Raw genomic sequence first — 13622 nt, forward strand, 5'->3', positions numbered from 1 at the left:
CATACATTATATGGGCAATGTCCAAGTACACAGCTATTGACATGCACCTGCTGAAACTTGAATGAAAAGTAAACATGAGTCGGTGAGAGCTGAAGGTGGCACCAAATTTGACATTATACAGGAAAAACCCTGATTATGAGAGTGTGGCAGGGCGAATTAGACTATGACGGGCTGCTAAAGTCTAGGTAAGTACTGTAAAACACTGCAACAATAACATAATTTGTGTGAACGTCAGGCGGCATTTTCTCAAAAACTGCTTCCAGTCAGTTTTCTCCATGAAATGTCTTACAACTTTTAACCATCCCCCTCTCTCCATTTACCCCCAACCTGTTAGTTCTCAACTCATTTTTGCCTGACATCATGTAATTTGTTATGCACATTTGTCAGCAAAGCTGAGGGAAGAGATACTTATTTACATCCTTGACCATGGCTGACAGGTAATTAAAAAAAAAAGATAATGGCACAGCAAAATGCAACAATAAGAAGTGAGACGAAGCTGCTCTAATACAAAAGAGTGTTTACTTCAACACGCCATGAATCTGAAAGAATGCACCAGGTTCTAAGTGTTGCAGCATTCTCCCAACATCAATAAAGCTCCAGATAAAGATACTGTTAACAGCAGCACTTTCTCACATCGAGGTCCAATTACTTTATAAGAGGCTAATACAACATAGAAAAAAAAAAAAAAACTAAAATCAGATAAGGAAAAGGTCAGAAAAGCAGTAGTTACAGTAATGAACAAGCATTTGCCAGGACCTTTGCTTTACAGTCCATTTAACCTCAGTGAAAAAATGGTCAGCAAAGATGATAATAATGTGGATCAGGAGGTCATCTATGGCCAAGCCTGTACACCGAGATAAGCAACACATTTATTATTGTCCAGTAAGCTAAAGTTCACTATATTATTACTGTTTGTGTGTTGTAGACCTGTCCCAGCACTCACTTCTTTTCAACATGAGAACTCAGTGAAACTCTTTTTACCTCAGGCCTCAGCAGTGTTCAGCAATTCAAGGAGCCTCTTTGCATAAATGACTAAGAAAGCCAAAGGACAGGTTTTATATGGCCGCTTTCAAGCAAAGTCACATGTTGTGATCCACGCTGGGATAATAGGATGGATTTAGATATACGGTTGATGTAAGAACTATCCTTGGAAAGGCAACCCCAATATAGCCTTGGTTAAACTCGATGACACAGGCTGGAGTCGCATCAAAGACAAGGCACCGAAAGCAGCACATCCTACACAAATAGCCGGTATTCATTAGCATTGTGAACAGAATTTAGACTTATAATGATTAAATACTCATATTCTGAATCATGTTCTGTGTTGCTCCTGTCTAGACTAATTCCACATTACACTTGCAGATGACCAAGGACGGTGATGGTGAAAGAAACATGGGACATCCAACCTGATGAAGACTACAGAGGGGAGGAAAAGGCCCTAGAATGAAGGGGAACTCCTCCCCCCAAATATTGCACATAGATCTTAACGTACAACATTGCTAGAATCATCAATGAGGCCCCAATCCCTGTTAGACTGCTTTTTACCGAGAGATCTCTCTGAGCTAACTTCAATTATTACCTCATCTAAACCAACAACCTGTCTGCTGGACCCTATTCCAACTAAGATGCTCAAGGAAGCTTTACTCTTAATAGATACGTTCATATTAGATATCATCAATCTATCTTTAGAAACAGGCTATGTACCACAGGCCTATAAGGTAGCTGTAATTAAACCACTACTTAAAAAACCCTGTCTTGACCCAGGTGTTTTAGCCAATTACAGTCCAATATCTAATCTCCCCTTTATTTATAAAATCCTTGAAAAAGTAGTCGAAAAACAATTAAATGACCACCTTTACCAACCTTTAACCTTTTCCACTAACCCTAACTGGTCAAGACAGATGGCTGTCCACTCTTAGCCTGGTTCTTGTGGAGGTTTCTTCTGTTAAAGGGAGTTTTTCCTCTCCACTGTTGCCTAGAGTTTGCTCAAGAGAGAATTATATACTATACTGTAAATATATTGTTCCCTGAAAACCCTGCTCTCTGGTAGGGAAGGGGAAATGATATGTATCAGACATAGCCCTAATATACATGTGTGCACTGGCCTACTCTACCCACAGAGTGTTTCCTTTAATACTGGTGAAACAATCCATCCAGAGACATCATGCATTAATCTGGAGAAAGCCAGCATGCAGATTTTTTGATATATTTTTCCATTATTTTTTTTTTAGGAATGAAGGGGAAAGAAACTTTTTAAATAATAGTTTTTCCTCTCCAAAAATACTCAGAACCAAGACTCAATTAGTTTACATACAAAAAAAAAAAAGACCCCAAACAGCACAACTTTGTTTGGTTGCATTTTCTTGAAAAATATTTGTAATGTTTTTAAAGAACCCAACCATTAAACATACAAACTATTTTCCATTACGTCTTCTTGCAACTGTAACTGTTCTTTTTAATTAAACTGCTACAAGGTTAAGAATGACTTAACTGATCAAAATGTTCTCTACACAAATTACATCTTTTTTGGACTTTCAATAGCTGAGTTTAATCCAGTGCAGCTTTTGCTCCTTTTGTTTGCATCAGAGATCTGTAGTATTGTGCATTTATGATCCACATTGTCCCATTAGTCTGTTTTCATAGTCCAGGGACATTACTGCATCAAGGGCTAGTATGTGCATGTGAGCGAAGCCCCGATACGTTGTGTGTTTCATTTTGAGAAAAATCATGTGACCGATACAGCTGCTGTGTTGTAAGGAAATGAAGCACCAAATTGTGTTTATTGGGAAGCTTTAAAATTTTTATGTACTACCTCATCTGTACCTTGTGTAAGAGTTTTTTTCAAAGCAGGAAAACTGGACAAATATCCCCTTGGCCACAAAATGATACCAAATCTTCTCTTTCTCAATAAAAATGTGTAAACCCTGCCTTTTCCCCTCACATAAGTACACAAGCACTCCCACTTTTACTTATTTTACACAAATTACATTAACACAAACTTCACTGTGATTTCATGTTTTTCACTTGTAAAAAATATTTTTGTACATTCTGTTGTAGATACTATTAAGTCATGGCCATATTATTTTGTTATATTCAAACTAATTTGAATATATACACCACAATGTCAAGCCAGTGATATCAACAAATTCATTGGTGGCTACATTAAGTATGTTCTTTCTGGGCTTTAATGGCAGACTTCTTCAACTGTTGCTAATTGACTTGGTCAGTCTGACACCTACCACTTTTTCCTTCTAATAAAGTCATTATTTGAGTCGGCAGCATGTCCTGTACCAGTCTCTTGCTGCATTAAGAATCCCCCCACAATTACTATGCATTTCTGATTTGCAAATAATCTGTTTCTGTACAACTCAATTGTACAGACATCCTAATTCCGACGCTACAATCATGAGTTATAATGTTCAATAAAGTCAAATAAGCTCGTCCCAGATGCAATAATGCAAGTCCAGGCAGTGAATCTACCACCATCATACCTTACAGATTAGCTTGTAGGTTTTCAATCCTAAGCACTTTCCTCCATACTCGATATGCTTTTCCATTATATGTCTTTCACAGTCAAAAACTCAATACAAAACTGTGGAAACTAGTACCAAATCCAACCTGGCTTTCCTATGTTTACTGCTGTATTTCTGCTTATGTTGTTTTCTTCCAATTTGAATTGCGATTACATCACTCCCGCCTGTGTCATTTACAACCGTTTACTTTGGTAACACTTAACTTCACAGGATTAACAAGACATATAGTCATGTTCCAAAACTTTGCTCTACCTAGAATTTGGGTTATGCCATACAAGTGTTCTCTGTGGTGTACATAAAGGCTCAAATTCTGAAATCTCAGAATTTTCATCTATTATCCATTTTCTGCTCTTAAACCCAAATGTCTTCAGTGTACAGCAAGAACAAACAAATTGGCTTCCAATATTTATGGAGGGTGCTGTAAATAGCAAAAACCCATTTTCTACATAGGGTTTGTACATACTGAGATGATGTGTAAACCCACAGTAAGCCTTATTCCTATCCTAAGGCACTAACATGTCTAAATGGGGCAAATATGCCCTGTTATGAAAGCTACTGCCAGTCAGAAATCCCTTGTCAAATCCCACTGTCAAAAAATAAGAACCAAGAAACTTTTCTGTTAAACTGATCTCTAACTTTATTAAATACAGTACACTCCTATTTCTTCCCGTTGTCAGGAGAGGAAACACAAAACCTGTCTCCTACAGTACAAATCATGTCTCCCGGCAACATTTTGTTCCAATGCAGTATGAAGGCTGACATAGTTGCACACCAATGAAAATGTGTTAGTCAATTATAGTTTGTATGTAATTCTTAAAAGACAGCTGAAGCCACCCTCATAAATGTTCTGTGGAGAAATTACTATTATATCAACTGTGCCATGAATAGAAAAACTCTCATGTCTAAAAGGCTCTTAATAGTGACTTAAAGATACCAAGGATCGGGCTGAAACATTGCCCATTAACGTCATTCGGTATAACTGCCTCCTTTAACGCATCTTGTCTAAGAATAAACACAGTGCCATTCGGTAAACATGCCAAGAGAGGTAGAATTTCAAGGAAAGGAAGACGAGAGTGTGAGATACTGTAGAAGATATAGAAACAAAAAGTAAAAGCTGCACAAATAGTAAATCTTAGCCAATAATCACAGCTGACAGGCAGTGTGTTCTAGGACAATGTGACACGATGACTGTATGGCCTGTCTGCATGTGTGTGTCCATCTGCATCTGAATCTGTACGTATGTGTGTGTTTGATAGTGTTGGATTCAGGGGGTGTGAGTTAAGGGGACAGGTGACTCAAAAACATCAGAACAGGATGGCATCTGACTCACATGAGACGCAAACGGCATGACACATGCAGGTCATGATACCCCCCCCTCAACACACACGCACAAGCACACACACAAAATAGATTTTTCATGTTAGACTTGTCCAGGACCTGAGCATGGTTGTTCAGATAAGAAACATGTATTTCGCAGCAGAGGTTTAACTGGAGGGCACACTGTGCTATGAAGATTAAATCGTGTCAACTGGACCTCTTTCTTCTTGGTTAGAAACATTTTGCTACTTATCCAAGCAGCTTCTTCAATCTTGATAAGTAGCAAAACGTTTCTAAACAAGAAGACAGAAGTCCAGTTGACATGATTCAATCTTCTGATAACCAAACCTTGATGAAAGAGAGTCTTCACAGACACACTGTGCTATGGTTTGAATGCATAATATGTGAAACATGACTGTCCACACTGCACTGGATCTAACTATTTCACTGCAGGCTTTATCAAATCTGAAAATAAACAACAGAAAAACCACCAGCTGTTTCCCACCTACATGTATACTATACAGCTATAGCAAATAATTGTTTTAATACTGTTGTAATACTGTGCTCACACCAGCATTGACTTTACATACATTTAAAACTGAGCTCAAAACGTGATTTTTCACAACCTCTAAATGTTAATTTGTTGCAAAGTAAAACAAACAGCAAGCAAACGTCACACGTCTTGCAGTATTGCACAAATATTTTCAATCCTATGTTGAACCTCTTTAGCCCAGTGCATAAGGAGGAACAATCTTTATAAATATTTAGTAAAGTGGGCTTGTCTCTGAAACAGTATTCAGTGTGGGGTTTCCTCTGTGGCGAGTCAGAATGTATTTTAAATAAAAAAGTTGATTATTAATTCATTAAATCAAATCAAGGTGGTCAATTGTGTTGTCATATTACATCTCTGCTGCAATGCTACTAGCATCTGAATCTATTCTTATCTACACTTGTTTGGGTGCAGCTCAACTGGAGTAAAACAGGTTGTGTATTATTTATTTTTCTCATTCAACCAGAGTTGTCTGAAATTTTGTGGTATAGTTTAAGCTGATCAGCCAAAATAATTTTCAATAATTATTACAACAATCCCCATATAGATACTAAAACCAACAATGAATTGCCTGTTCTCACAGTAAGATTATCTCGGATTTGTTGCTGCTGTATTACAGAAAATAATAAAATATTCCCCCATATGCTCTGAATCACCATGATTCCATGGCAAGATTTTGTACATGTGCAGTTGAATCTCTCAGCTGCAGAGGGTCAGAGACAAATCAGAGCATTTAGGCATCATTTGTTCAAAGTGTCTCGATCAAGGATTCACTGAAGGATTCACTGGTTTGTTGAATATACATATTTGACACACACCTCGCTAAACAAGTAATTACATTATTAAAATGCAAAAATAAGGAATGATAAATGTCGATAAATTACAAGTGGGTGTTGCACAGAGCGCTTAAGGTTGCGTATGGCGTTCTTTGTCTTATCTGAATAATCTAATGTAATAATGAAAAAATTGATTATTGAATTCTGTAAATTGACTTTTTCATTGTAAAATTGCACCATACATTTTTTTCTTCACCCCATAATGTTGTGTCCAGAGATCCAGAAGTAGATTCCCTTTCAATTTCATGTATAGAAATTGTTTTGAATCTCTCATGACTCCACGAACGATGACACTGATTGTTTATCCAATCTACAGTATCCATCCATTTTCAATAAACTTAGTGCTCACAGGTATTAAAATTTTCTTTTGCAGGAATCACCAGTACAACGGTGTAGCATTTGAAAAAGAAAATGTCCGGTTCTTTGTTTAAAAAGCCAATAGGTATACGTGCGTTGACATAAAATGATGATACTGCCACCATCCCATTTATGGCCTGATTTTTTTAATGATTATCCACTGTCATATTGAGAAGTAGGCGTGAGTTTTGATGACAGCATGAGCATGTTTGCCATGCTGAGTGTGGGAGGGACAGTATAACTTGAGGAAAAAGCGGACAAAGGACGTTTGATTTTTGGAACTTTAGTTTGTGCGAAATGAATTAAACAAACTGAGCTGGCCCAACATAAAGAGCAGGAACAATGCTCAGGATGAAGGAAATCCCATAGCAGTAGACACAGGATTGGACCACTACTAAATAACTGTGTAGCAACATAACCGAGCTTCAGACCAGACACCAGGAGTCAGGTATCACTTATCCAGTCTGACAGCTACAGTGGTTTAGCGTGTAGTCCGAAAGTATACATATCATATACACTGCTCTAAACAAAAAAAGTTTTTATGTACCATGCGTGTTTAAATCCAAGGTAAAGTGGTGACTACAGCAATACATTCAGTTCTACATTCCGTCAATGGATGAAATTTTGTTGTATGTTATGATATCTTGTGCTGGCATAGCAACATAAAGTTGAATTACTTTTTTCACTTCGTGCTGTAGCTCGTATTCACACCTAAATGGCTTCTTCACCGAGGCAAAGGCGGCACAGGTTTATGGATATCAGACTGATCCACCATTATTATACTTTTACCTCTGCCTTTACAGAGTTGAAAAGCAGGTAAACATAGTTTAGAAAGTAATAAAAGCCATTTATGTTTCTCAAACTGCCTCCTTTTGCACATACCTGCATTGTACAAACTGGCTTCTACTATCTATCCCAGGTTCTTATGCTCTCCATGTGCAGCTGGCGATCCTAAAGCTAGGCAGGACAAAGTGGCATAAAGGGTCAAGGTATCAACATCCCACTTCTTTTAATCTTTACTCAACAACCCCCCATCCCCCAGGTATTTTTTCTCAGAAACCCAGATGGCTGAAAAGACGTGACATCAGTGAGTATGAAAGTATGAAGTTCTTTTTACAGCCAGCCTTCAAAAACTGCAAAGTTGATTTCTTTATGCCACATGGTTTTCTCTAGTATCATATATCCTGTAGCAGACAGTGTAAAAGTCAAGGGTTAGGTTTTTGATTTTTGAACACATAAAGCAATAAGAGCCAAACAAGGACCAAGATAAATCAATGTCTCAACACAAATGAAATGGGAAAAACCTTCTACCCTAATGGCTTCTGTATTTCAAAGCCACTGATAACACAGCCACTGACTATCCATAGCATTTTCAAAAGCAAAACAAATATAATATGCAAGCAACAGTATGGAACATTGAGTTGTTTTTTTTTATCAAAATAAATGTCTGTGGGAATGTATTATGCCAAAAAGATTCTGCCCTATTTGTATGAAATATTCACAGTGTTCATGCAGAGTGGCTGAGGTAATCAAAAATAGATGCAACAAACAGAACTGGATGTTAGACTGAAACATCCCATAGATCTGTTAGATCTGTATCCTATTCACTTTGAATTTATGCACCATAGTCTTGGACGTAATTTAAAAAAAACTTTTCTACCGATTTCTTTGTCAAAAAAAAGCATCTGTGGCATTAGTCCTATTGCCTCAATTATCTGGTCCTGTAACTAGTAACATTAGTACTAAAAATATTAAGTGTGTGACAGGTATGTATGAACCTTCCTACATACAGGAAGTTCTCTAAAAATTTATGTAAAACTGAATGATGACACACTTTACAATCAATTAAATAAAATGAATGACTTTTTATAATGGGACCTGTTATCATTGCGGTGTTTAGCAATGTTTAACACCTAATTTAGTCAATTAATTATTGACAGTGTTGGTGATTTGTTCTCTGCATTTCTATATTTAAAGCAATATTTGGTTTGAACTGTCTGTGACAGTGGCTATTCATTAATCTCTTGATTCAGGGAGGGTTGACATTTGTAGACAAAATGAGCAAATTAATATATTTTTATGTTGACCATGCCTTATGTAATATTAAAGCAGTCACTCATTGTAGCAAACCCACTGGCTAATTGCTAACTGCTACGAACACGTTAACGTACATCTACCTAAATCTAGAGGTTATAAAGTGCTGCACGTATTGTACTAACTGTTCCACCTAATGTGCCACAGGTTCTGGTGGACATTGAGACAGTCAGAGTCCCAAACCAAGCAGGGCCCTGTAGGAGTCCCCATCAGCAGCAGACAGGAGGACGGGGATGAGTAATAGTGATTGATTTTATGTTCATTCTTACTGTTCTGTAACAGAATTTAAACTTAAACTGAACTGTTTACTGAGGAAATGTAGATTGCACCACATTCCTTTAACTTCAATGTGAGAATTTTATTATTTTTATATTTTGAAGAGATATTAGTCTATAAAACACAGGTTACAAGTTAAGACTGGCCTATTTTGGGGGGGAGGAATAATGACCTGCAGTGCATACTTTGAATTATGTTATATGTTGAAATATAAATGACTGATGTATTAAAATTTGTATTTTTAGTAAATGAATTGTTGTTTTATTATGTTTTTATATTATTGTAGCGAGCCAAAGGGGAGTGGTCACTAAGACTGAGACTTGTTGGTGCTAGAGATTGTGGGAGTTCTGTTCTGTGGGTTATTCTGTTTTGTAGCTAGCATTTAGCCAGTGGTTGCAGTTTATGTTGACACCATGACGGTGAGAGCTGCTGCAGCTGATGGGATCCAGTCCCTGTTTGTATTCTGCTGTACTAAAATTAATTTGTCTTCCAGTGATGTATGTGGCCTGATAATCTCAAAAAGAAAGTCTCTCAATTCACTATATTCAGCATATGTCCAAATATTATGTTAGAATGTTGCATTATTATATTGTTTTATCAAAAGATCAACAGCTTACAGTTTTTTCAGGGTTTCACAGTAGAACATGTTCTGCACGTTGATTCGGCATGTGTTTTTACACCGGGTGCTCTTCCAGCCACCAGGTGCCCTAATATTTTGCTATACATCAATTAAAAAAAAAAAGAGCTTAATGTGAAAATAATTGATCGATTATTTCAAAAAATAATTAATCAAAAAAAATAAATAAATCAATAGGTGCAGCTCTGAAACCCACACAAATTTCTGCCTGATTCTTCAGTCCATCTCAGGTGTATGGACCCTTTAAGTAACTAATAGATGATTGCTTTAGTTATACAGCCCACAACTTTACTAATGTTGATTTACTTTTTATCAACTACAGTAGATATTAAAACACTGGATCATTTAGCTGCTAAAAAAGACCAATATGGTTAATAATGCTCAGGAGAGCTAAACAAGAGCCTACGCTTATAATTGCCAAGTGGCAGACACACAACTCCAAATGAATGCTAATGTTTCTCTGTGTTGTCTACTGCCAAATAGCCCAAATAATACTTTTTACTTCTGCATGTCTGTGTCTGCAAAATTTTGTGCCATAAAAGTAAATCAGACACTTATTTCAAGTATCTTATTCTGTGGAAATTACTGCAGCAGCTCTACTTAATCCCAGAAGAGATACTGTGCAAGACAACTTGCATGTGTTTTAAAAGCTTACAAAAATAACTGCAATATTTTAATAGACATATTTCACATTTCTGTGACAGTTTAGATGTGCTACTGATTTCCCACTCTGAGGCACTTGATAAAAATGAACTGTGAACTGCTTCCCCTACAGGAAATAAAAAATGTAATTGTAAGAGTCACATAGTGGAGTTTAGGGGATATATTTTCAATTGCAACATTTCCTCTTTGGACATGATAAGGCACGCTTCTCCTTTAGGGCGCACTTATCTCAAACTTTTATAAATTAATGTGGCATTTGGATGTGCCAGGCTTTGTCTGTCCCTGGAAGAAACTGAGCCTGCCACAGTGAAACCTCAAAAACCTCATCATATTGCAGCATTCTCCTGTACTGCATGTGTGTGTGTGTGTGTGTGTGTGTGTGTGTGTGTGTGTGTGTGTGTGTGTGTGTGTGTGTGTGTGTGTGTGTGTGTGTGTGTGCATGTGTGTGATTCACTTTAAAAGAAAACTCACCCCTGCTGCAAAGCCTAGACTTCCATCCAAGATGCGCTTCTGGAAAGGGCAGACAAAAAAGACAAATTGTGTGCAAGTCAGTCAAATCAATATCTCCAAACTCTGACAGGGCAACATCTAACCCTTAAGTAAACCACTTACTGCAGACTTAACTGGCAAAACTACAACATATCCTGAGAATCTGAGCTTCAAAGATAATAAAAAAGTAAGGTCAAGCAAAATATGAGCAAATCATTTTGTCAACAGAGGGGCTTCAACATTTTGGGATATACACTTATTTGCCTTTTTGCTGAGTTGCTTTTTGCACTAGTAGCACTCTTTTTTTCTGTCCATTAAATATCAAGTACGTCCAGCAGCCCCTTACCTTAGATTAGTGCTGCATGGTTAACACAAGTCAGCCTGTGCTATTATATAAATACAAAAGGCTGAAATTTAAATAAAGGAAAGGCCAACGTAGTCAGGGTTTTCTCCTTCCGTCTAAAGTCTTAAGGTGCTGTACAGAAGTGTTTTGCAGAGCAACTTAATCTGCATGAAAGTAAAAGCGCATTTAGGTGATAGTTTAGAATGAATGTAAAAACAGCAGTCACCATTTTATGTGTGGCCAAATACATTTTTTTTTTAAAAAGAGCTTTTGCTTAATCTGAAGTAGAAAGATAAGCAGGTGAAAGAAATGACCTGTCAATCAACAAGTAGTGTTTGGATGTATATTTGTGTGACTGGACTTTGACAGAACTTAATCGCTAAGCTAACTGGATATTTCTCTATATCATAAACCCTGGATGGAAGTTGGGATTTATTCTTCCTCTCATTTTTATAAGTTCACCTATCATTTGCCATTGTGAATGGGGATTACAGTAAATTGAAGTAACACTGTGTATCATCTACTTCCGTGCATCAAACATTCCTGTGTACAAGGTGTTTTTATAGACCCTACAAAGTGTTGGTAATATGTGTTTTAATGGGAAAATAACTGCGCAAGATTCTTTGATACAGTGCAGAGAAGATGGTGTGGTAAACCCACTATTGCGTATCCCTATTGTTTGTCCTGGTAAGTAAATTCTCGAGTTGCTTCAGTTGTTTTCGAGTTACTTTTAAAAATAGGCTTTTATAACTCGACCAATGAGGTTTAATTTTATGTTCTCAAAGCACACAGAATTTCGCAGCATGAGTTACTGCCAATGTATTGATTCACTCTATTAATGATATTTCAGTCTGCACAACTAAATGAAAAGTTGTCCGTATTAGAAGTAGATTTAGTTATAGTTAATCGTAAAATAGTTATCATTTAATTAAGTTTAAAAAATACACATAATGAATTTGTGACCAAAACGTGAAGCCCTACCTTAGATTATCATAAAAACTAGACCAAGTGAGGAAACACTGCTGGCTGTAGTGTCATATTCAGTGTGCAGATTTTAGAGAGCAACATGTTCTTTGAACTTTTCGAGAAAAATGTCCAAGTGTAAGTTCCTTGTGTAGTGTATAGAGTATAAAAGTGTATAGAGTAATTAGTCTCAGTTTGACAGTCAATACCTGTCTACTGGAGAAGACAAACACCAGGGCGGCTCCAGCAGCAGTCAGACCCCAGGTGAACAAAGTCCCCATAAGGGCCTGGGTCACAGGGCTGTAGCCTTCCAGCATTGTACCAGATCTGGATATATAACACACACTCGCTCAAATACATTAAACAGAAAGATATGGCAGATTATATGTTGTTCTTGTCCTTCTAGAAGAAAAAGACAAAAAGCAAAAGAACTATAATAGTTTCAGAATGCTAATGTTTCTGATGTCCAAGCATATATGGCAATAAGCTAAGTTTAAACACTACATAACAAAATGGGAGAAAATGAAATTAGGATGACTCATCTTAAATCAACACGTGTGCCCTCACATTTCTAGCCTGACACACACCTACAGGGTTTCTTTCAGTACACAACAGAGCAAACATAGATCAAATCCGGTTCACTAAGGACTGTAACATTCCAGACCACTTCCTTTACATCTTACCAGTCTAACCTGTAGGGTCGGCCCATTATTGTCAAAAGATATTACACCCTGAAATGTTCTCATACAATAAATGCAATATACAGAAGGTGCTGTGAATTCTAACACTGTCATTTTGTCATTTCATCAGCAAAAGATTGTTTAAATTCTGATGTAATTGTTTTAATGTACATACATTAACCATGTCTGCAAATTGTGTTTCTTTGGTGTTGGCTACACAAATGTGTTTTGCAAAGCAAATTCATGCACTGTGTGTACACTGTCATGCATTTAACATTTGTTGTGTTTGAAACCATGGCTCCGTTCAAAATTTTAATTGAGTAAATGTAGTATAGCTTTGACTGCCAACTTTCCATATGCAAAGGCATGTTATTTATTATCGTAAGTACGTGGAAATGCTGTCATGTACCAATTAGTACATGACAGTTCATGTTCAAACGTTTGACTGACTGACTGACTGACATTTCTACATTTGATAGTAAAATGTTCTTTTGCTCTATAATACTGTGTACTGTAAGAGACATACACTGTTTTTACGTGGCTTTAATAACACAACACTGTGTAGTACAAATGTACTTTGCATAACTAAGACACAAACACAAAAACACACAGTATATGATGTATATAGGTAACTAAGGTGACTAACCTGTAACGTTAAGTAACAATTGACCGGCTGATTTTAAACGCTTGTTTGCTTAATATCATAACTTACGACTGCTACATTTGATTTTAAAGCCATTACCGAGATTATGAAACAATAGGCATTAATTCGGCTAAGTCTAATTACACCTTTACCTTATGTTCTGGATAATGTTTGATATTATTTACGGGCTTACTTTCTTCTCCCAGTGGCACCTCGACTCTATTTACTTCCTACTTCCCGG

General features: G+C 36.9%; 1 protein-coding gene across 5 annotated transcripts in view; it reads right to left on the reverse strand.

Annotated features, from left to right (window-relative positions):
* Positions 1-13622, reverse strand: part of LOC137105870 (zinc transporter ZIP11-like) — a 138106-nt gene extending 124484 nt beyond the window's left edge. For 2 of the 5 annotated variants that reach the window (XM_067488582.1, XM_067488578.1), the window contains exons 1-3: positions 13534-13622; positions 12268-12385; positions 10735-10773 (exon numbers count right to left, since the gene is read on the reverse strand). In XM_067488582.1, coding sequence (XP_067344683.1) covers positions 10735-10773; positions 12268-12375 — 147 coding nt within the window. In that variant the 5' untranslated portion in view covers positions 12376-12385; positions 13534-13622. The other 3 variants (XM_067488579.1, XM_067488581.1, XM_067488580.1) reach the window with 3 other exon arrangements.

This window comes from Channa argus, chromosome 20, assembly GCF_033026475.1.
Source record: "Channa argus isolate prfri chromosome 20, Channa argus male v1.0, whole genome shotgun sequence".
Taxonomy (NCBI): domain Eukaryota; kingdom Metazoa; phylum Chordata; class Actinopteri; order Anabantiformes; family Channidae; genus Channa; species Channa argus.